Source organism: Oncorhynchus clarkii, chromosome 2 (genome assembly GCF_045791955.1).
Source record: "Oncorhynchus clarkii lewisi isolate Uvic-CL-2024 chromosome 2, UVic_Ocla_1.0, whole genome shotgun sequence".
Classification (NCBI taxonomy): Eukaryota; Metazoa; Chordata; class Actinopteri; order Salmoniformes; family Salmonidae; genus Oncorhynchus; species Oncorhynchus clarkii.
In genome coordinates, this window is record NC_092148.1 from 39,285,594 (window position 1) to 39,310,238 (window position 24,645).

Sequence of the window (24,645 nt, forward strand, 5' to 3'; positions counted from 1 at the left end):
GCACGTCTAGCCCAAAAAAACGAATAAAAATATATTTTTGATTTTTCAAAATACCCATCCTTTGCCTTGATGATTGCTTTGCACACTCTTGGCATTCTCTCAACCAGCTTCACCTGGAATGCTTTTCCAACAGTCTTGAAGGAGTTCACACATATTCTGAGCACTTGTTTGCTTCTTTTCCTTCACTCTGCGGTCCAACTCATCCCAAACCATCTCAATTGGGTTGACATCAGGTGATTGTGGAGGCCAGGTCATCTCATGTAGCACTCCATCACTCTCCTTCTTGGTCAAAAGCCTTTACACAGCCTGGAGGTGTGTTGGTTCATTGTCCTGTTGGAAAACAAATGATTGTCCCACTAAGCGCAAACCAGATGGGATGGCGTATCCCTGCAGAATGCTGTGGTAGCCATGCTGGTAAAGTTTGCATTGAATTCTGAATAAATCACAGACAGCGTCACCAGCAATGCACCCGCACAAAATCATACCTCCTCCTCCATGCTTCACGGTGGGAACCACACATGCAGAGATCATCTGTTCACCTACTCTATCTCACAAGACACGGAGGTTGGAATCAAAAATCTCAAATTTGGACACTTCAGACCAAAGGACAGATTTCCACCGGTCCAATGCCCATTGCTCGTGTTTCTTGGCCCAAACAAGTCTCTTCTTCTAATTGGTGTCCTTTAGTAGTGGTTTCTTTGCAGCAATTTGAACATGAAGGCCTGATTCACACCGTCTCATCTGAAGAGTTGATGTTGAGATGTGTCTGTTATTTGGGCTGCAATTTCTGAGGCTGGTAACTCTAATGAACTTATCCTCTGCAGCAAAGGTAACTCTGGGTCTTCCTTTCTTGTGGTGGTCCTCATGAGAGCCAGTTTCATCATACCGCTTGATGGGTTTTGCGACTGCACTTGAAGAAACTTTAAAAGTTCTTGACTTTTTCTGTACTGACTCACCTTCGTGTCTTAACATAATTATGGACTGTCATTTGTCTTTGCTTTTTGGAGATGTTCTTGCAATAATATGAACTTGGTCTTTGACCAAATAGTGCTTCTGTATACCCATTCCTACCTTGTCACTACACAACGGATTGGCTGAAACGCATTAAGAAGGATAGAAATTTCACAAATTAACTTTTAACAAGGCACACCTGTTAATTGAAATGCATTCCAGGTGACTACCTCATGAAGCTGGTTGAGAGAAATCCAAGAGTGTGCAAAGCTGTCATCACGGCAAAGGGTGGCTACTTTGAAAAATCTCAAATATAAAATAGATTTTGATTTGATTAATACTTTTTAGGTTACTACATGATTACATGTGTAAGGGAATACCCCCCTGAATTGGACAAAAATGAATGGCAAGATATTGGCATTGGACAAACCATATACACGATGTCCAATACCACCCAAAGCGGCGTTGATTCGTGCAAAGTATATGGCAAATGCCATATGGCAATTGCCAATTGTAACACTTCAAAAATCCAACAGGGGGCGAGTGCGTTCCACCTGGGTTTTTCATATTGGAAATGCAACCCAAGTCAACATCCAAAAGCAAAATTTTGAAAAAATGATTTTTTTTCCAAAAACTTTTCACCCCTTAAAAAAGTGCTTTCTGGGCCTTTTTTCGAAATTCTTTCGATTTTTTTGTCAATTACACATGTGTAAGAGCTGTATGAATATACTTTTCTCCAATTTTTTTATCATATTTTTTTTTTTTTAATTACATGCGCATAAGGCATATGTTTTGTCCATTTGGAATATGATTTCATAGGAAGTCAAAAGTCAAAAATGTCAAAATTTGGTAAAAAACTTCACACATCCTTAAAAAAGTGCTTTCTGGACCGTTTTTCAAAATTCTTTCAATTTTTATGTCAATTACACATGTATAAGAACTTTATCAACATACTTTAGTCATACTTTATTATCATTTTTTTTTTTTTTTTACTTGTGCATAAGGCATATGTTTTCTCCATTTGGAATATGATTTCATAGGAAGTCAAAAGTCAAAAATGTCAAAATTTGGTAAAAAACTTCACACATCCTTAAAAAAGTGCTTTCTGGACCGTTTTTCAAAATTCTTTCAATTTTTGTGTCAATTACACATGTATAAGAACTTTATCAACATACTTTAGTCATACTTTATTATCATTTTTTTTTTTTTTACTTGTGCATAAGGCATATGTTTTCTCCATTTGGAATATGATTTCATAGGAAGTCAGAAGTCAAAAGTCAAAAATGTCCAAATTTTATAAAAAACTTCACACACCCTTAAAAAAGTGCTTTCTGGACCGTTTTTCAAAATTCTTTCGAATTTTGTGTCAATTACACACGTATAAGAACTGTATCAACATACTTTATTCGTATTTTATTATCATTTTTTTTTTTTTTTTTTTACTTGTGCATAAGGCATATGTTTTGTCCATTTGCAATATGATTTAATAGGATGTCAAAAGTCGAAAATTTGATTTTTTTTAAAAACTTTAAAAACTAAAAAAAGGTCTTTCTGGACCGTTTTTCAAAATTGTTTCGATTTTAAGACAATTAATCATGTGTAAGAAGTGTATGAATATACTTTTGTAAAATGTTATTATCATAATTTTTTTTTTTTTACTTGTGCATAAGGAATATGATTTGTCCATTTGCAATATGATTTCATAGGAAGTCAAAAGTCAAAGTCAAAAGTCAATTTTTTTGGGGGCCAAAATTGACTGAACTGATGAACTCGGGACGGCCGGGCAGTGATAGTTGTTCATTTCCATCACTCGTTGTGTTGATTTCATCATGTCCATTTGGTGATGTTTTTTCACTATAGAATCATATTGCAAATGCACGTGCAACTGGTCACCCAAAAATAAAAAAATGTTGATTTCATTTTGTCCATTTGTTTATGTTTCCTTACTTTTTCAAAGTCACTGTGCATTTGCAATATGTATCAATGGGCAGGTACCATCACGAATTGGTCATGCTATAAAAATCCTGCAGGAATGTGAAATTGACTGGCCCGATGAACTCGGGATGGCTTTGCAGTGATTCTGGGTCATCTCAATCGCTCGTTTGGGTTGATTTCAGAATGTCGCTTTTGGTGATGGTACCTCACTGTTTAAACATATTGCAAATGTACAAGAGTCAAGTGGACAAGAGTCCATCAGTCAATTAGATATCATTCTGACACCAAACTGATACAAACTGACACCAAACCCACTTTTTCCAACTCGTTTAGTAGCCAACTATTACATACTTCAGAGCTGGCCCAAAATTCACAACGCCTTCGGTTCAAACCATAAAACAACCATAAAACACGTAGTTACGTTCTAGCTGCGGGTCCATTTCTTATGTTATGTGTTGGCCTAGCTGAGGCGACCCCGAATCCCAAGTTTCGGCTCGATAGGTCATTTGGTGTCCGAGAAAAACCCTAATTGGTGCTGAAAATCCACTATTTTCCATGACTTTCTACGGGGTCCTTGAACGAGCTATCGGACAGAAACGTTGGGGTCCGTCTCTATGGGCCGAGCCGGTTTCAATGCACCTAGCCTTGCGTCTCTGAGACTTTTCTAAACGTCGTCATTTTCGTGATGGTCAAAATGAATTGAAGGTATTGCAAATGTACGAGGCTGTTTCTCGGTCCGAGAACCGTCTAGAGCCACGTAACTCACCACACACCATCGACCGGAGGTCTAGAACAGGTTTCTAAAGTTTCGGAACTCTAGGTCTGACGGTTCTTTTTTAGCTCCAACAAAGCTAACTATTGCAGTCACTGTCTGTCTCTACGCACCCCAATACGTCCCTCCTTCCAAGTTGTGTTTTAGTGTGATTTTTTTTTCCTTTGAATTTTTTGGGGAAAAATGACTGATTTACAGTTCATGGGGTTTGCCTAATCACATATATGAAGTTTTGGACAGATCTGACTTTTTTAACTCTTCGAAACAGCCCCTGAGACACCAATTATGGCACTTCCGGTTGGCACAGGAAGCTATAAATCAACACATATCCTCATTGGGGTATGCTGTTACAGAATCCTGAGTTTTAAGTCCTTACGTTAAGAATTGACTGATTTACACAGGGTTGAATGCACTATGTCTATCAAACTGCAGGCAGGGTATGGGTAAACACTTTTAGGGTGATTTTAACCACTTCCGGTTGGTCCAGGAAGCTTAGAATCAACACAGGTAGACCTCATGGTGGCCTGATGGACTGGTACCGAAGACAGGTTCATACGGCATTCATAACCCATATAGACTTCAGGTTGAAATTAGGGGTGCAGGCAATGTATTCCTATGGGGAGAGATGAAGATCAAAAAACACTGTTTTACTGTTAAGGGTTAATGCCACACGGTCAAGGTTTGCACGGATCGGGAGGACCTTAGGAACATTCCTGTGGTGGAATTTTTCTTCTCACCCTAACGGTTCTCTCACTCTCACCCAAAATCAAATGACATTGTGGGGCAGGCTTCATTTTGGGCCTACTATTCTAATGGTCGCTGCGCCTAGACCGAGCGAGCTACGGTCAAGCGGGATAGCTCGTTGAACTCGGCACGGCCTAGGGATTATGGTAATGCCATTTCCTGCTCTCTGTGTCTTTAAGCACCGCACTTTATCACTCTATCCTTCCTGTGTGTGTGTGAGGGAGCTTTTCTTTGACATCTGTTGGGAGAAATGACTGATTTACAGTTCAGAAGGGTTACCTAGTCACACATATGAAATTTTGGAGAGATCAGACTTTTTTAACCCCTCGAAACAGCCCCTGAGACACCAATTATGACACTTCCGGTTGGCACAGGAAGCTATAAGTCAACACATATCTTGATTGACATAGCCACTTACAGAATCCTGAGTTTTAGGTCTTTACGTTAAGAATTGACTGATCTACACAGGGTTGAATGCACTATGTCTATCAAACTGCAGGCAGGGTATGGGTAAACACTTTTAGGGTGATTTTAACCACTTCCGGTTGCTCCAGGAAGCTTAGATTCGACACAGGTAGACCTCATAGTGGCCTGATGGACTGTCATAGAAGACAGGTTCATAAGGCATTCATAACCCACATAGGCTTCAGGTTGAATTTAGAGGTGCAGGCAATGTATTCCTATGGGGAGAGAAGTCAAAGCAAGCTGTTTCAAGTAAACACCTTATTTTTACTGTGAAGGGTTAATGCCACACGGTCAAGGTTAGGCTTGCACGGATCGGGAGGACCTCAGGAACGTACCTGAGGTCGAATTGTGCTTCTCACCCTAACGGTTCTCTCACTGCCACCCAAAATCAAATGACATTGTGGGGCAGGCTTCATTTTGGGCCTTCTTTTTTTCAAGTTCGCTGCACTCAGAACGAGCTACGGTCAAGCGGGGCGTCTCGTTGAACTCGGCACAGTCTGGAGACTATGGTGATGCCATTTTTTGTGTTGATTTCAGAATGACATTGTGGTGATGGTCCCTCTCTGTTTAAACATATTGCAAATGCACAAAAGTCAACTAGCAAGTCAGTGTCCATCAGTCAATTAGATGTCATTATGACACCAAACGGATATCAATTGACACCAAACCCACTTTTTCCTACTCATTTAGAAGCCAACTATCACATATGTCAGAGCAGGCCCATAATTCACAGCGCCTTCAGTTTAAAACATAATAAAAAGGTAAAACACATAGTTACGTTCTAGCGGCGGGTCCAGTTCGGACATTATGTGAAGTCCTATGTGAGGCGACCCCGAATCCCGAGTTTCGGCTCGATAGGTCATTTGGTGTCCGAGAAAAACCCTAATTGGTGCTGAATATCCACTTTTTTCCATGCCTTGCTACGGGGTCCTTGAACGAGCTATCGGACAGAAACGTTGGGGTCCGTCTCTATGGGCCGAGCCGGTTTCAATGCACCTAGCCTTGCGTCTCTGAGACTTTTCTAAACGTTGTCATTTTTGTGATGGTCAAAATGAATTGAAGGTATTGCAAATGTACGAGGCTGTTTCTCGGTCCGAGAACCGTCTAGAGCCACGTAACTCACCACGCACCATCGACCGGAGGTCTAGAACAGGTTTCTACAGTTTCGGAACTCTAGGTCTGACGGTTCTTTTTTAGCTCGAACAAAGCTAACTATTGCAGCCACTGTCTGTCTCTACGCACCCCAATACGTTCCTCCATCCAAGTTGTGTTTTAGTGTGATTTTTTTTTCCTTTGATTTTTTTGGGGAAAAATGACTGATTTACAGTTCATGGGGGTTGCCTAATCACATATATGAAGTTTTGGACAGATCTGACTTTTTTAACCCCTCGAAACAGCCCCTGAGACACCAGTTATGGCACTTCCGGTTGGCACAGGAAGCTATAAATCAACACATATCCTCATTGGGGTATGCTGTTACAGAATCCTGAGTTTTAAGTCCTTACGTTAAGAACTGACTGATTTACACAGGGTTGAATGCACTATGTCTGTCAAACTGCAGGCAGGGTATGGGTAAACACTTTTAGGGGCATTTTAACCACTTCCCGTTAGTCCAGGAAGCTTAGAATCAACACAGGTAGACCTCATAGTGGCCTGATGGACTGGTACCGAAGACAGGTTCATACGGCATTCATAACCCATATAGACTTCAGGTTGAAATTAGGGGTGCAGGCAATGTATTCCTATGGGGAGAGATGACACTGTAATCTGTGAGATCAAAAAACACTGTTTTACTGTTAAGGGTTAATGCCACACGGTCAAGGTTAGGCTTGTACAGATCGGGAGGACCTTAGGAACATTCATGTGGTGGAATTTTTCTTCTCACCCTAACGGTTCTCTCACTGTCACTCAAAAGCAAATGACATTGTGGGGCAGGCTTCATTTTGGGCCTACTTTTCTAATGGTCGTTGCGCTTAGACCGAGCGAGCTACGGTCAAGCGGGATAGCTCGTTGAACTCAGCACAGTCTGGAGACTATGGTGATGCCATTTTTGTGTTGATTTCAGAATGCCATTTTGGTGATGGTCCCTCTCCGTTTAAACATATTGCAAATGCACAAAAGTCAACTAGCAAGTCAGTGTCCATCAGTCAATTAGATGTCATTATGACACCAAACCCACTTTTTCCTACTCATTTAGAAGCCAACTATCACATATGTCAGAGCAGTCCCATAATTCACAGCGCCTTTAGTTTAAAACATAATAAAAAGGTAAAACACATAGTTACGTTCTAGCTGCGGGTCCAGTTCGGACATTATGTGAAGTCCTATGTGAGGCGACCCCGAATCCCGAGTTTCGGCTCGATAGGTCATTTGGTGTCCGAGAAAAACCCTAATTGGTGCTGAAAATCCACTTTTTTCCATGCCTTTCTACGGGGTCCTTGAACGAGCTATCGGACAGAAACGTTGGGGTCCGTCTCTATGGGCCGAGCCGGTTTCAATGCACCTAGCCTTGCGTCTCTGAGACTTTTCTAAACGTCGTCATTTTCGTAATGGTCAAAATGAATTGAAGGTATTGCAAATGTACGAGGCTGTTTCTCGGTCCGAGAACCGTCTAGAGCCACGTAACTCACCACGCACCATCGACCGGAGGTCTAGAACAGGTTTCTAAAGTTTCGGAACTCTAGGTCTGACGGTTCTTTTTTAGCTCCAACAAAGCTAACTATTGCAGCCACTGTCTGTCTCTACGCACCCCAATACGTCCCTCCATCCAAGTTGTGTTTTAGTGTAATTTTTTTTTCCTTTGATTTTTTTGGGGAAAAATGACTGATTTACAGTTCATGGGGGTTGCCAGATCTGACTTTTTTAACCCTTCGAAACAGCCCCTGAGACACCAATTATGGCACTTCCGGTTGGCACAGGAAGCTATAAGTCACCACATATCCTCATTGGGGTATGCTTTTACATAATCCTGAGTTTTAAGTCTTTACGTTAAGAACTGAGTTATTTACGGAGGGTTTAGTATGTGTGTGTTATTTCAGAAAATCATAGAAAATCACAGAAATCTCGCAGAGCTCCGCAGCACACTTTAAAAAGATTCGTATGAACACCCTGCAACTGGATCTGTAACCGTTGAAAAAAAAAACGCCTATTTGTGACCATCACCAAGTTGTCATTGTTCCGTTTCTCTTAAATGACGATAGATAAATGGCTGGTTCTTTTTTTATTGACACCGGAGGCTCCTTGACTTTGACCTGAAGTGGAAAAATAATTTCTCTATTTCCATTTTGGACCTTTAATCCCAGAAAAATGGCCATAACTCAAAAACCGTCGAGGCCTAGACGCCATCTTGTTCGGGGCCAACTGCCCATTATGCCAAACCTACGCTCACCAAGTTTCGGCTTCTAAATATTTTCCGTTTTCGAGATAAGGCCCCGTCGTGATTCGTGATGTTTTGCCAAATTGCCATATGATTCCGTATGCCCTCTTGTGGGAATTTCCGGGATAGCGGAAAAACGGTCAAAAACTTGTTTATTTTATAAAACGGAAACCGAATGTCCGACAAAGTTCATTTGATGACTTCCCGGTAGGTCTGGCCCTACCGCACGGCCCGACGCCGACCGCGAATTTTACAAACGATTTCGGACGTCTAGTAAGGGACGGTACATTTGCAATATGGACTTTTTCACTGATCATACACGAAATGCTCCCTTAAGGTATGTTATTTCGTAGTTTTGATGTCTTCACTAGTATTGTTCAATGTAGAAAATATTAAAAATAAAGAAAAACCCTTGAATGAGTATGTGTCCAGACTTTTGACTGGTACTGCATGTGTGTGTGCCAGCCTTGCCACCTGCTTGTGTGTGTGTGTGTGTGTGTGTGTGTGTGTGTGTGTGTGTGTGTGTGTGTGTGTGTGTGTGTGTGTGTGTGTGTGTGTGTGTGTGTGTGTGGTCGTTCTGAGAAAAGGCAAGTAGACAATGGAGAATGTTAGACAAGAAGCTAGCTGTCAACTCTTTGTCCTGAAATCCCTAGAAATATCAAAACAGTTATACTCCAACCATATTATCTCAGCCATTTCTACTCTACGGTTATATAGCAAATGTTCTTGTGGCCAGCCCTGGCAGTTGCTTTAGGGACCATTCTATCTTACATATAAAACAAAATCTAAGGGAAATGCTTGGTAGAGATAAAGAGAGAGCGAGATACCACTTGCATTGTCATGGATCCTCCCGGTACTGCTACTCATTTCGTGCACCAGCTCCGGAGGTCTAAGTTACCGGCCTTCTAGGCATCACTTAACACTTTTTTGTTTACTTTATTGGACATATTTTGTAAAGGCACACACCTGTCTATATAAGGTCCCACAGTTAACAGTGCATGCCAGACCAAAAACCAAGCCATGAGGTCGAAGGAATTTTCCGTAGAGCTCCGAGACAGAATTGTGTCGAGGCACAGATCTACTGAAGGGTACCAAAATGTTTCTGCAGCATTGAATGTCCCCAAGAACACAGTGGCCTCCATCATTCTTAAAAGTAAGAAGTTTAGAAACACCAAGACGCTTCTTAGAGTTTGCTGCCTGGCCAAGCTGAGCAATCGGGGCAGAAAGGCCTTGGTCAGGAACCCGATGGTCACTCTGACAGAGCTCCAGAGGTCCTCTGTGGAAATTGGAGAACTTTCCAGAAGGACAACCATCTCTGCAGCACTCCACCAATAAGGCCTTTATGGTAGAGTTGCCAGAAGGAGGCCACTCCTCAGTAAAAGGCACATGACAACCAGCTTGGAGTTTGCCAAAATGCCTCTAAGGACTCTCACACTGTGAGAAACAAGATTCTCTGGTCGGATGAAACCAAGATTAAATTATTTGTCCTGAATGCCAAGTGTCACGTAATGAGTAAACCAGGCACCATCCCTACGGTGACTCATGGTGGTGGCAGCATCATGCTGTGGGGATGTTTTTTAGCGGCAGGCAGTGGGAGACTAGTTAGGATCGAGGTAAAGATGAACAGAGCAAAGTACAGAGAGATCCTTGATTAAAACCTGCTCCAGAGCACTCAGGACCTCAGACTGGGGCAAATGTCCACCTTCATGTCTGAGGACATCGGGAGATGATGTGGAATCCAGCCACTAGGGGCAACCGTGAGCACTGTTGCCTTCAAATAGGTTTCAGTTTTGCTTGGGTGTTGTGGATGGGTGTAAGCATCTGCCTCTGATTCCAAAGGTTGCATGTTTGAATCCAACAATAGAACGGTGTTTTTAATATTTTTGGTTTAATCCTATCCCTTACCTTAAACATTCGTAGTTAACACCTAACCTTTGAAATTTGATGTTTGAGAAACATTTTTATTTTATTTATTTTGTACCTTTATTTAACTAGGCAAATCAGTTAAGAACAAATTCTTATTTTCAATGACGGCCTAGGAACAGTGGGTTAACTGCCTGTTCAGGGGCAGAACGACAGATTTGTACCTTGTCAGCTCAGGGATTTGAACTTGCAACCTTTCGGGTACTAGCCCAACACGCTAACTACTTTCCACCGCAAATGCGTGATGCGGACATAGGCGGAGGAGATGGATTTGGACGCATCAATGCAAAAAAACAGATATCTCTATCTTGAATTTATAATGGGGATTTTGTTAATATGTTAATTAAATTGACGCATGGGTGGGTTAATCGACTCGTAAGGATTTTAATAAACAAAAACTGCAATCATCGGCCATCTGACACTCCAAGCAGGCTCAAAGTATTTGATGAGATTTTTAAAGTCTTTTATCCCAGATCCGGAGAGAGGAGTGGACACAGAAAAATGCCACAGCTGTCCTTGTATTGACAAATTAATATCCATCTCCAAACAAAAAATACAAATTATTTGTAGTTCTCTGTTCCTTAGATTCCCTGCAAGCCACCTACGTACGTGGATAACCAGCTCCCATTCACCCATGCTTCGCTGATGTTTGGTGTGTTTTGACATTTGCCTCGGCTTAACCTAGTGTATCAGCTAGCGCGTGTTCTCTCTCACTCATTTGCATAATGCAGTATGACATCTGCAATCACTGCGGACGTATTTGCATAAGGTGCTTGTTTGCATTATTGCCAAACACTATCGTCCCGGTGGCGAGGTTCATTATCAGCACACCTGACAGTGCGTCAGGCAGGAAGTTCAGCTGTCAACGGTGTTATTCATGGGCAGGTAATGGGCTCTGTGTTTACAGGCCTGTGATAGAAGCTTTCAGTAGGATCCAATATCCTGCTAGTTAGACGATGCAATATAGGAACAGGAGTGGTGGGAGGGCAAACGTCACTTAGATGTCACCTCGCTGGGTTGTGTTCATTAGGCACCAAACAGAAGAAAACAGACAAACAGGGAGTAATCAAAACATTTTCTGTTGCGTGCCCTAATGAGCAAGGCCCTAGTTGAGGTCGCATGAGCCTGTTAATTTAACTTACAGCTAGCATCCATATGCAAACACTGGTCCTATTCAAATACAGTACACTAATATTCTCTAACAATGCATACTTCTTTCTTCTGCTCCTTGATTGTGTAACTAGTCTGACTTGACCAGATTGTTGGAAAAATATGTTTAGTGGAACCCTTGCTTACAGGGTAAGAAATCATGGCCATTTAAACAAATCCATCCTTCTTTGGAGACTATAAGAACAAATGTTTCCTCAAACATTTTCTACTCATTACATACATTGAATATACAGGTACACTACCTTTCAAAAAATGTGGGGTCACTTAGAAATGTCCTTGTTTTTGAAAGATTTTTTTAAAATTGTCCATTTAAAATAACATCAAATTGATCAGAAATACAGTGTAGACATTGTTAATGTTGTAAATGACTATTGTAGCTGGAAATTACATATTTTTTTATTGAATATACAGAGGTCCATTATCAGCAACCATCCTGTGTTCCAATGGCACGTTGTTTTAGCTAATCCAAGTTTATAATTTTAAAAGGCCAATTGATCATTAGAAAACCCTTTCGCAATCATGTTAGCACAGCTGAAAACTGTTGTCCTGATTAAAGAAGCAATAAAACGGGCCTTCTTTAGACTAGTTGAGTATCTGGAGCATCAGCATTTGTGGGTTTGATTACAGGCTCAAAATGGCCAGAAACAAAGGAACTTTCTTCTGAAACTCATCAGTCTATTATTGTTCTGAGAAATGAAGGATATTCCATGCGAGAAATTGTCAAGAAACTGAAGATCTCGTACAACGCTGTGTACTACTCCCTTCACAGAACAGCGCAAACTGTATCTAACCAGAATAGAAAGAGGAGTATGAGGCCCCGGTGCACAACTGAGCAAGAGGACAAGTACATTAGAGTGTCACAAGTCCTCAACTGGCACCTTCATTAAATAGTATCCTCAAAACACCGAGTCTCAACATCAACAGTGAAGAGGCGATTCCGGGATGACTATTGTAGCTGTGAAAGACAATGTTGAAAAGGTGATCATGTTAGCTAAGTTCACTAGGAAGCATATGTTGGTTGGAGAAAAAGTGCATTTGGTCTACTTACCACTGTTTAGCCAACTGTACAAAGTTTCTACTGGTAGGTTGCAAAGTAAACATTACCAGCTAACAGTACATCAGCAAATAAGCCCCTCTGCACGTTCTGCTTCTTGACAGGCAGAGCCTACAAAGGATGGAAAATTAATCTAAACCACTCATACTTGTCATATATCCAATTTACCTAACGTATCTGAAATTGCATAATCAACTGATGTTTACTGATCATGAGAAGCATGCAGTTATTTGCTGTATAACTCTGATGATAGAGTAAAATGTGTTTTGCATTGAATAATTGAATACAATTTGTAGTTCTGACTATGATATTACAACAAAATAGTTAACATTTATTTAACAATCCCTTGAAAACGGCACTCAGTTGTCAATGGTTTTAGCAGAGCTGGGGGGCAAATCGAATGCTCTGCTGATCTATTATATGGTGACATCATAATAGAAATGTCTGACGCAATCCCCACTTGTTGATGAAAGATAGTGTCTGGAAAATCACTTGTTTCTTCTTTCACAATCACATACTACCTGGGGTAATAACAAAGTGAAATCATTGTAAAATGTAAAAAAGCAGCAAGCTGAATTACAAGTACAACAAAATTGAAAGGTGTCAAGAATGGTTTCTGTTGGTTGTAATTTGTGTGAGTGTTTATGCGTAAGCCATCATATAAGTGAGGTTACAACCCTGCAAAGTGCAGACTGTACAATCCACATGGGAATGTTGTGTAGGGTAGGGTAGCCTGGTGGTTAGAGCGTTGGTTCAAACCCCCGAGCTGACAAGGTACAAATCTGTCATTCTGCCCCTGAACAGGCAGTTAACCCACTGTTCCTAGGCCGTCATTGAAAATAAGAATTTATTCTTAACTGACTTGCCTAGTTAAATAAAGGTAAATAATAAAAAAAAAACTCACAGTAAAGACTTAATGATGAAAGAACGATCCTGTAAAATCAATTGTTTCTTCTTCACAATCACATACTACGTTGGGTGATAACAGAGTGAAAGCGATGGATGTTCCAAATGACACCCTATTCAATATATATATGGTGGGGAATTACTTTGGACCAGAACTGTCTCTAAACAACAGTAGTGCACTATATACGGAATAAAGTTTTTATGCACCGTTTTTTTAGTAGGATTTTTTTGCATTGATGTTGCCACGTAGAATTTTGCCAATAAATGTTGTTTTCTGTGTCTCTTCACAGATCTCCACACTATGCATGCCCAGAGGTTATAAGGGTGAGTATGTATTAGTTTACTCTTCAAGGGCACGATTCAGTCCTAGCAACTGTATGCCTTTCCTATGAATGCCTTTCCTATGAATGCCTTTCCCACGCACTTCTCAGTAGTTGGCATTCAGACTTACCTTATGCAGGTGCTCGTGCTGAATAAATTGAATTCAACCATTGGAAAACCCTCCAACATGCTGACCAACAGATTTTCTCATGGAGTTTTCATTCAATAGGGTTTTCTTGACAGACTCACTAGAATATTCTATAGAAACGGTTCAGATAATTAGGGATCAATGAAAGAAAATGTGTAAATACATGCATATTGTATTTGTGTCCTATTCAGCGCCAATTGGTAGATTTAAAAATACTCTGATCTTGTATATTATTTACGGTTGGGAAAGTATTTATGAATAATACTTTTAAGTTTGGAGAGCCGCTACGCACAGAATATGTTGGTGAATCAAGAATACATTGGTTTGATTCACCCTGAAAGTTGCCTTATTCAATTGTTCAATCTATTTGGGGCTCCCGAGTGGCGCACCGGTCTAAGGCACTGCATCTCAGTGCTTGAGGCATCACTACAGACACTATGGATTAAATCCAGGCTGTTTCACAACCGGATGTGATTGGGAGTCCCATAGGGCAGTGCACAATTGGCCTAGCGTCGTCCGGGTTTGGCTGGTGTAGGCCGTCATTGTAAATAAGAATTTGCTCTTAACTGACTTGCCTAGTTAAATAAAGGTTCAATAAAATTGTTTTAAACCAAATAAAAACATATATTTGAAGGTGAGACAAGTGTACAACAGGGGTTGCGCTAGCCTAATATGATCCCCTTTTGCAAGGGATCCTCAGGAACAACCACATGAACGTGACAGAGGAAAGAAAGGTAAACCGACAATGTAATGGAATGTTGCAAAATGTAAGGAACCTAACACTAAAGTGAAGTGTAGGCTATGTGGGTAGCTGCCTGTGGCTACTGATAGTGGCTAATTTTACCGCATACAAATTGTAGAAATACAGTGATAAGTCTGGTCATATAATTAAAACATTCTAGAAATCATAAATAAACTTGGTAGGTTTGGCGCTATACTGTCATTTGTGTATGGCTACAGAAGCCTATAGCTTGGGTTTTCAAATTTCACCCCTGGAAGTTATAAGGCCAGCATGTAATAAAATGCCCTATGGAAAAGCTGATATGTTGATATGCTTCCATTTGCTGACATATGACTGGTTTCACATTTCTCTCCAGCAAAAGGTAAAATATATCTAAAACAATAATCATATATATTTACAATCCCCTTATCCAAACAGCATACTACACTCAACAAAAATATAAACACAACATGTAATGTGTAGGTCACATGTTTCATGAGCTGAAGTAAAAAATCCCAGAAATGTTCCGTACGCACAAAAAGCTTCTCTCAAATTTTGTGCGCACATTTTTTACATCCCTATTGGTGACCATTTCCCCTTTGCCAATATAATCCATCCACCTTACAGGTGTGGCATATCAATAAGCTGATTAAACAGCATGTTCATTACACAAGTGCACCTTGTGCTGGGGACAATACAATTGTTTTATTTCAATCGACTTATATGAACTGAGTAAACTCAGTAAAATCTAAAAAAATTGCATGTTTAGTTTATATGTTTTTTCAGTATAATTTACCTAGCTCATATCAATAGCTCTTATTAATTTGTAAATGACAGTGCATGGAGAATTATGTCATTTCTATCCGAAAAAATAAAGTAGACGTTCCACTTGAAACTGACAGGTTGCTTGACCTTATTCATTGTTTCATCACGAGTAACGGTGAAATTATGAGGGATTTAAATCAAGGTCACTTCCACCACACCTTCTTTTGTTTGATCTCCACCCCAAACAAATAACGGGTGCTATTCTCATGCTTAAGAATACACGTAGAGAGAAAAGGGCATAAAAAGGGAATTACATTCCCATTAACTCGGAATTACCCCAAATGAGGTTGATCCATGATCCTCCTCTGAGATATTAGCCTTCACTTAAAAATTCCTATATTTCTCTTAATTTTTTTCTCTCTCTTTGTCTTTCTCTCTCTCTCTTAGGGGGAGAAGTATGACGGCAGAAAAGCAGACGTGTGGAGCTGTGGGGTCATCCTCTTTGCCCTATTGGTGGTGAGTGTCAACTTTCACCCTTTGAATTTAATAAACTATTAATCCCACAAGGGGAAATTGGATTTGCCACCAGCAAGAGACGTACAGAAACAATATGCGCTTGCATACATCAGAGTGCACTGGTGGCTGGTTCAACAGCCCCAACGCATGACTTGGATTACTAGCTAATGGATTACTAATGGAATGGACTAAAATCCTGACCCCAACCTTAGATATACTAGCACAACAACAAAATAATCTGAGCACTTTGGTCTTTTCTAGCCTGACCATATGTAACAGTATAACTTTAAACCGTCCCCTCGCCCATACCCAGGTGCGAACCAGGGACCCTCTGCACACATCAACAACAGTCACCCACGAAGCATCGTTACCCATCACTCCACAAAAGCCACGGCCCTTGCAGAGCAAGGGGAACCACTAAAACAAGGTCTCAGAGCAAGTGACGTCACCGATTGAAATGCTAGTAGCGCGCACCACCGCTAACTAGCTAGCCGTTTCACATCCATTACACATAGGGACTACTTTGTTTGGCCACAGTTAGCCTCCCATTCTCTCCCTGTGTTTTGGCTATAATATAGAAGGCCCTGAAGCCTGGTGCCTTATTTCATAATCTAGGACTGTAGTTTCTCCACGTCCCTCCACTATGAATAATGGATACAGCCACACAGACACTCTGCTTACTGAAATAAATGCTAACTCAGACTGACTGTTTTTTGGCCACAGACCACTGTGTGTGTGTGTGCGTGCGTGTGCATGCATATATGTTGGTGGGTTGGTGTTCGTGTTCGTGTGTGTGCGTGCGTGTGTGCACATTCATTCATGTGTACCAGGCCACTTAAACAAAGAACGACAAGTGCCGATGCAACTTCTAAGTCCCGTTCTCTTTCTATTCACATATGATTTGGTTTGTCATTATCTTTATCAATTTCTTTACTTTCCACCTTCCAAACAAAGTTTATTTCCATTTGTTTGAGTGTAAATAAATGCTCTCTCTCTCTTCTGTCGAGCTGTGCTTAATCTGGACTCCCTCTGTCCTGTTGCTGGCTAGGAGAGCACCATTTGTTGGATTGGATGAGACACTCTCATTCCCCTGCAGTTAATTTGTTACACAAGTCTTCCCCATCTCTGTCTTTCTCTCTCTCTCTTTTCTTCCTTCTCTCTCTCGTATTCTTGATGTTCCTGTTGTATATCAAACAACCACATCTGCAGGGTGTCAGTCCGTCTTGATAACCGGTGTGAGTGTTAAAGTAGGGAGGTGGAAAGAGAGAGAAGGCAGAGTAATTATTAACACTGCAGCCCTCTTCTCTGTTTACCCGTTTATTATTTATTTAGTATCACGTTGGAGGGCAAATCTCACTAATTGGAGTGTTGCTGCATCATGTCAGAAACTCAGTTGTTTTTGTTTTGGGGAGTCTTGTTATTTTATTTCCTTGCCATTGCTTGATCTTTTTGATGAACTCTCAGCCATTGTGTTCCAAGTTAACACGTTCGGTCTGATGGCAACTTTGCCTCATAACTTTGCCACTTTGCTACTTCCCTCTTTCCCCTGTCTCTCCCCCTACCCCCTTTCTGGTCTCCCTCATCCCCCGCCCTCCCCTCTCAGGGTGCCCTTCCATTTGATGATGACAATCTGAGGAACCTGCTGGAGAAGGTGAAGCTAGGAGTGTTCCATATGCCCCACTTCATACCCCCAGACTGTCAGAACCTCCTCCGGGGCATGATCGAGGTAGACGCCACCAAACGGCTAACGGTCAGTTAAATGCTTGGTTGTTTAAACACGGGCTCAGAGAGATTTCTTTGCTTTGGCCTAATGATTTTGCTGTCACAATAGGTCAGCAACCTTACACAACGAACATGGGATTAGCACAGCATCAGGTGCAAAGCAATTTCAAGGGTTACAGGCATTTCTTCCTCTCAAGGCCCCCACACCAGTCCATTTTTCCCCCTTGAAACCCCCACTATTAAATAATGGCTATTCTGGGCCAAAAAAGCTTACAAACTATTTTAACAGCCCACTTGGCTTAAGAGGGACCAGCCCATCTGGCATTTGCCCGAACTACATTATGGCCAGTCTGTACTTAAAAAAAAAAAATTACCTTTATTTAACTAGGTAAGTCAGCTAAGAACAAATTCTTATTTAGAATGACGGCCTAGGAACAGTGGGTTAACTGCCTGTTCAGGGGCAGAACGACAGGGGGTTTGAACTTGCAACCTTCCGGTTACTAGTCCAACGCTCTAACCACTAGGCTACCCTGCTGCCCCAACCACACCTAAACCATGAGTGGTTAACCATCTGAGTGGTTAACCATCTGAGTGGTTAACCATCTGAGTGGTTAACCATCTGAGTGGTTAACCATCTGAGTGGTTAACCATCTGAGTGGTTAACTGCCTTGATTAAGGGCACAGTGATATTGAATGGTACCTGGGAACAGGGACCAGTAGCCCTCTGGTTGTCAGTTCAGTTCCTGCTATTTTTCAGCCCAGGGCTTGAAGCAGCAATCACCCCGGCTATTGTTCCACCTCTCTAACCTCTAGGCTACCCTACCACCCCACGCTTGGCTCGGAGGGAAACATGATGCCAGTAGTCGTTCATTAAATTTGCTAATACAACCTTCATTCTGCCAAGCAAACCTTCTTTATAGTCATGCAGTTCCACATCTGTACTTGTGAATATGTGAATATGCAAATTGACCAATACATTTACCCATTAATTGACCCATAAACTAGGACTATAAATTATTTAAGCAGGGTTCATACAGACATTGGCAAGTCAAATTCAAGGACTTTCACAACATAATTGTCCTTTTCAAGGACCTCAACCTCAATATCATTTATATAATTCTACAGGTTAAAAAAAACCTGGTTATTTTGGGGGGAATGGATTTGTATGGAAATCCAAGTTGAAGCCAACATTAGATCCACACATGGTTTTACCGCAACAGAGTAGCTCAAGACTGAATTGAAGCGGTGGAAACCAAACTAAATCTCTCAAAAACTGATATAAAATTAAATCACAGATAATTCAAATGGAGCAGGATAACTTATAAATTGCCTACAATAATTTAATATAAGGACTTTTCAAGCACCAAATTGAGGAAATGTCTGATTTTCAAGATAGGCCTATTCCAGTGCTTATTCCAGTGCTCCAAATTCAAGTTTAATTAGGCTACTTCAAGCCCCTGGTATTGTTTAAAATTGCATATGTAACATGGAAAACAAAATGCATTTATCATGTTATTTCATTGCCAGGTCATATTGTGAATAAGCCCACTAAGCTATGTAATTTGTTGTCATTGTATGCCGAATAATTTATAGGAATAGCGTTGAGTGTTGCACAATAGTCTATCCTACACAATTGTATACAGTAGACTCGATGTCCAATCCCAGGCACAAAAGCATATGAAAACATGAACCCATTATCTTAATGCTTTATCTGTTAAATATAACTAGACCCTGCTGTAAATCAAGCAGACACCAACTGATGATCAATATCAATTCACTCTGAGTGTACAAAACATTAAGGATACCTTCCTACTATTGAGTTGCACCACCCCCCCACCCCTTTCCCTCAGAACAGCCTCAATTCATTGGGGCATGGACTCTACAAGGTGTTGAAAGTGTTCCATAGGAATTCTGGCCAGTGTTGACTCCAGTGCTTCCCACAGTTGTGTCAAGTTGGCTGGATGTCCTTTGGGCGGTGAACCATTCTTGATACACAAGGGGAAATATTGAGTGTGAAAAACTCACTAGCATAGCAGTTCTTGACACAAACCAGTGTGCCTGGCACCTTCTACTGTCATTGCACAAGGCGTGACCCAAATGCAGACAAAGGAGGCAGATGGTTGGAGTCTTACAATGTTTATTCAATCAAAGGGGTAGGCAAGAGAATGGTTGTGGACAGGCAAAAAGGTCAAAACAAGATCAGAGTCCAGGAGGTACAGAGTGGCAGACAGGCTAGTGGTCAAGGCAGGCAGAATGGTCAGGCAGGCGGGAACAAAGTCCAGAAACAGGCAAGGGTCAAAACCGGGAGGACTAGAAAAAGGAAAATGCAAAAAGAAGGAGAACGGGAAAACCGCTGGTTGACTTGGAAACACACAAGACGAACTGGGATCCCTGTGTGTCCTGTCTTTCTGCCCCAGAAAGACACCGGTGAAAATAAGCGACACCTGGAGGGGGTGGAGACAATCACAAGGACAGCTGTAACAGATCAGGGCGTGGCAGCTACCATACCCCATTCAAAGGCACTTAAATATTTTATCTTGCCCATTCACCCTCTGAATTCACCTCACAGTCATTGTCTCAATTGTCTCAAGGCTTAAAAATCATTCCTTAACCTGTCTTTTACCCTTCGTCTACAATGATTGAAGTGGATTTAACAGTTGACATCATTAAGGGATCGTAGCTTTCACCTGGATTCACCTGGTCAGTCTATGTAATGAAAATAGCTGGTGTCCTTAAGGTTTTGTACACTCAGTGCAAGTTTTGAATTACATTACATTTTTGGGAGATTACTATCAATAACTCATCAACAGCTGTAACAAGTTGTCCAGCGTAGAAAATCCTCAATGGAATTATTTCTGAAGGGACTGTACATACGGTATGCCACAATAGAAACCACAAGATAATAAGGTACTTCCTTTGATAGGAACGCACACATGTCCAAAGTTATTATTTGTAATGAAAACAGCAAATAAGGCAATGCGAGCACCAGCCAGAAAATGTGCCATGGGGAAAAATATCTGCATACTTGATCTGAGGAAACACTGCTGAAGTGTCTGGGCTCTCATAAAAGTGAGAAGTTTGTCCCGCTCAGTAAAGCCTCAAACATAAATTGTCTATGGGCTACTTCTATGTCAATTAATGAGGCGGAACACACCTCAAGTCAAACTGTTGTTAGAAAATAAAAAACATTGTAGAACTTGTTAGAGAAAAATTTGTTGAAACATAGCCCATAGATAATTAGCAGGCAGTGTGTCTTGGTTTGAGGGTTCATCTGGTTAACTGTCCTGTTGCGTAAAAATCACATTTTGGAACAGTGCGTGCATTCTGTTATCACGCGCATAACAACATGTGTGCTGGGAGCGACAGTTAGAGATAGTTGGAACTCGCACGTGAACAGGTTAAATATACAAAAAAACTATATAATAATAGTACACTTCAAATATGAAACTCTTCTAGTTTGTCTTAAGTATACTATAAATATACTATCATTACACTTCAACACACTTATTAAAAGTGTACTTTATATAAAAAAATAAAAAATAATTGTATAATCTATATATGCTATCATCTGCCTTCAATACACTTATTTACAGTATTTTAGTATTATAGTCTTTGATTGAAGCTCAGTGTTAAATTCAAAACTCCCTACCATCATATCTAGGATAATATGACACCAATCTCAATGAAATCATCTTGATTGGAGGTACACAACACACTCCCCTCCTCCCTTCTTGAGCCGTCTGGCTGTTACCGAGAACCACATACCGGATTTTGGAAAAGGGTTGTTAGCAATTGATTTTTTAAGAGTATTTATTGTTTATTTCTACCTAGCTCAATTCTAGACATTGAATTAAAACTAGTTCATAAAGTGACCATTGCCGGATTGACTGCATTTGTAGCTGCAACAGTTTTTATTAAATGTATCATTTTATCGCTCCCACGTGCACATTCCTGTCAGTTAAGAAACAACAATGTGCTACCTTTTTGTTGCGTTTATGACAATGCTAACATCTTTTTTCCCAGCATAATCTCAGAGTTCTAATACCAGGTTGGTTGCTCAGCAACAACACAGTTGCTTGCGCCATGATGCCAGTCATAAGAAGTGAATCAATAAATGCAAACAAATATTTTGATTAGCTAGGTAGCCAACTAGCTAACGTTACATAGCTAACATTAGCTTGTGTCTACAGTCCATCAGGTCGGAAGTCATCATGCGTAAACTGTTGATCTAAACACTTGCGTGTAATCGGAGCACAAACAAATATTCACAAATAAACTAGCAATCGTCCTTGGCTGCTATGATAACCAATTAACTTTAGCTAGCTAAGTAATCTTTGCCAAAGTATGATTCTAATGTTTGCTAACATGTACTGCAATGCAAGTTCATCTGCCACAAAAGATCATACATTCTTACACACAACGTATCTAGTTAGTTATGTTAAGTTTAAAACAACCTAACTTTGGGAAACTTCCACTCTACTCATGTTCATTCGTATTGCACCGGCCAAGCTATGGTAAGATGAGGTAGTTAGAAATCAGACAGTAAGGACAAACACTGCGCTACATTTCCTCAAAGAGCAACCAAGACCACACAAACCATAGCAGAGAAAACAAATTGTTTTGTTAAGAAACAGTAAGCTACCACATATAGTAAAATGTTGAATCCCAAACACACATGTAAACAGAACAACAGTTGTGCATGCTAGCTAGCATCAATTTACCAAACTCGACTGACAGGATAAAAAATATATATATATATATATTTATTTATTTCACCTTTATTTAACCAGGTAAGCTAGTTGAGAACAAGTTCTCATTTACAACTGCGAACAGGCCAAGATAAAGCAAAGCAGTGTGACAGAAACAACAACACACATGGAATAAACAAGAGTACAGTCAATAACACAATAGAAAAAAAGAAAGTCTATATACAGTGTGTGCAAAAAGCATGAGGAGGTAAGGCAGTAAATGGGCCATAGTATCAAAGTAATTACACTATATCAGATTAACACTGGAGTGATAGATGAGCAGATGATGATGAGCAGATGATGGTGTGTAAGTAGTGATACTGGTGTGCAAAAGAGCAGCAAAGTAAATAAAAACAATATGGGGATGAGGTAGGTAGATTGGGTGGGCTATTTACAGATGGACTATGTACAGCTGCAGCGATTGGTTAGCTGCTCAGATAGCTGATGTTTAAAGTTGGTGAGGGAAATAAAAGTCTCTACCTTCAGCGATTTTTGCAATTTGTTCCAGTCACTGGCAGCAGAGAACTGGAAGGAAAGTCGGCCAAAGGAGGTGTTGGCTTTGGGGATGACCAGTGAGATATACGTACCTGCTGGAGCGCGTGCTACGGGTGGGTGTTGTTATCGTGACCAGTGAGCTGAGATAAGGCAGAGCTTTACCTAGCTTATACCTCTAGATGACGTGGAGCCAGTGGGTCTGGCGACGAATATGTAGCGAGGGCCAACCGACTAGAGCATACAGGTTGCAGTGGTGGGTGGTATAAGGCGCTTTGGTAACTAAACGAATGGCACTGTGATAGACTACATCCAATTTGCTGAGTAGTTTATTGGAAGCTATTTTGTAGATGACATCGCCGAAGTCGAGGATCGGTAGGATAATCAGTTTTACTAGGGTGAGTTTGGTGCCGTGAGTGAAGGAGGCTTTGTTGCGAAGTAGAAAGCCGATTCTAGATTTGATTTTGGATTGGAGATGTTTGATATGAGTCTGGAAGGAGAGTTTACAGTCTAGCCAGACACCTAGGTATTTGTAGTTGTCCATGTATTCTAGGTCAGAACCGTCCAGAGTAGTGATGCTAGTCGCACAGTACTGTATTTTATCGATGGCTGTTATGATATCGTTTAGTACTTTGAGCGTTCCAGAGGTGCACCCTTGACCAGCTAGGAAACCGGATTGCACAGCGGAGAAGGTACGGTGGGATTCGAAATGGTCAGTGATCTGTTTATTAACTTGGCTTTCAAAGACTTTAGAAAGGCAGGGCAGGATGGATATAGGTCTGTAACAGTTTGGGTCTAGTGTCACCCCCTTTGAAGAGGGTTCTCGGACAAAACAAAAGAGAGGTTGAACAGACTGGTAACAGGGGTTGCAACAATGGCGGTGGATAATTTTAGAAAGAGAGATCAAACGTGTAGAATAAATTCCAGCTCCAGCACAAACTCTTTCTCTGCTGTCTTGTCATTTTTATAATCCAAATTTGTGCTGACTGATCAACTTATTGTCAAGTTATTTTCAGTATGTTCACAGAAAATCTGAAGTCACCATGCAAAAGTGAAACTTATTCAGGGGGCTGCACATGGTACAACAACAATATCACTCAGAACCACTGCTTGCAAGACATTCTGTGTGCCAGTCTGGTCTCATAGACTCGATGTAACATGGTAAACATAAAGCTGGGGCACTGATTTTATTAATAATATGTTAGGTTTGGTATGATATGATATGGTTACGTAAGACAGAAGGTTACTTAAAACACTTTCCTGCAGTCAAGTGACCAAATTACCCTCTAGTGTGCACAAGACAATAATCCAAAACACACAATCAAGTCTACATGAAAATATCTAAAAAGCAACACATTTTAAGTTTTGGAATGACTAGTCAAAGTCCAGACCTAATCCCAATTGAGATGTTGTGGCAGGACTTGAAATTAGCAGTTCATGCTTGAAAACCCACGAACGTCGCAGTTTTAAAGCAGTTCTGCATACAAGAGTGGGCCAGAAGTCCTCCACAGCGATGTAACAGACTGATCAACAACTACAACAAGCATTTGGTTGCAGTCATTGCAGCTAAAGGTGGCACAACCAGTTATTGAGTATTACGGGGAAATTACTGTACTTTTCCACACAGGGAATTGGGTGTTGCATAACTTTGTTAATTACGTAAATAAAATATGTATAAATAGATTTTGTTATTTGTAAACTCAGGTTCCCTTTATCTATTATTAGGTTTTGGTTGAAGAGCCGATAACATTCAAATATATGCAAAAATAGAGAATATCAGGGGGCAAATACATTTTCACGGCACCTTATGTCACTGTATATAATTTGGCTGTATATATTTTTAGATATAGGCCTATTGTAAATGTGTTTTATTGTTGCATTGCAATCTTTATTTCTAAAATAACATACAAGTGCTA

The 24,645-nt window shown here is 40.7% G+C and overlaps 1 protein-coding gene across 1 annotated transcript in view; it reads left to right on the top strand.

The window, feature by feature from the left end:
* Nucleotides 1–24,645, top strand: part of LOC139367884 (BR serine/threonine kinase 2a) — a 497,374-nt gene that overhangs the window by 389,151 nt on the left and 83,578 nt on the right. The window contains exons 6-8 of the mRNA XM_071106247.1: nucleotides 13,587–13,620; nucleotides 15,699–15,767; nucleotides 17,371–17,517. Coding sequence (XP_070962348.1) covers nucleotides 13,587–13,620; nucleotides 15,699–15,767; nucleotides 17,371–17,517 — 250 coding nt within the window. The remainder of the gene's footprint in view (nucleotides 1–13,586; nucleotides 13,621–15,698; nucleotides 15,768–17,370; nucleotides 17,518–24,645) is intronic.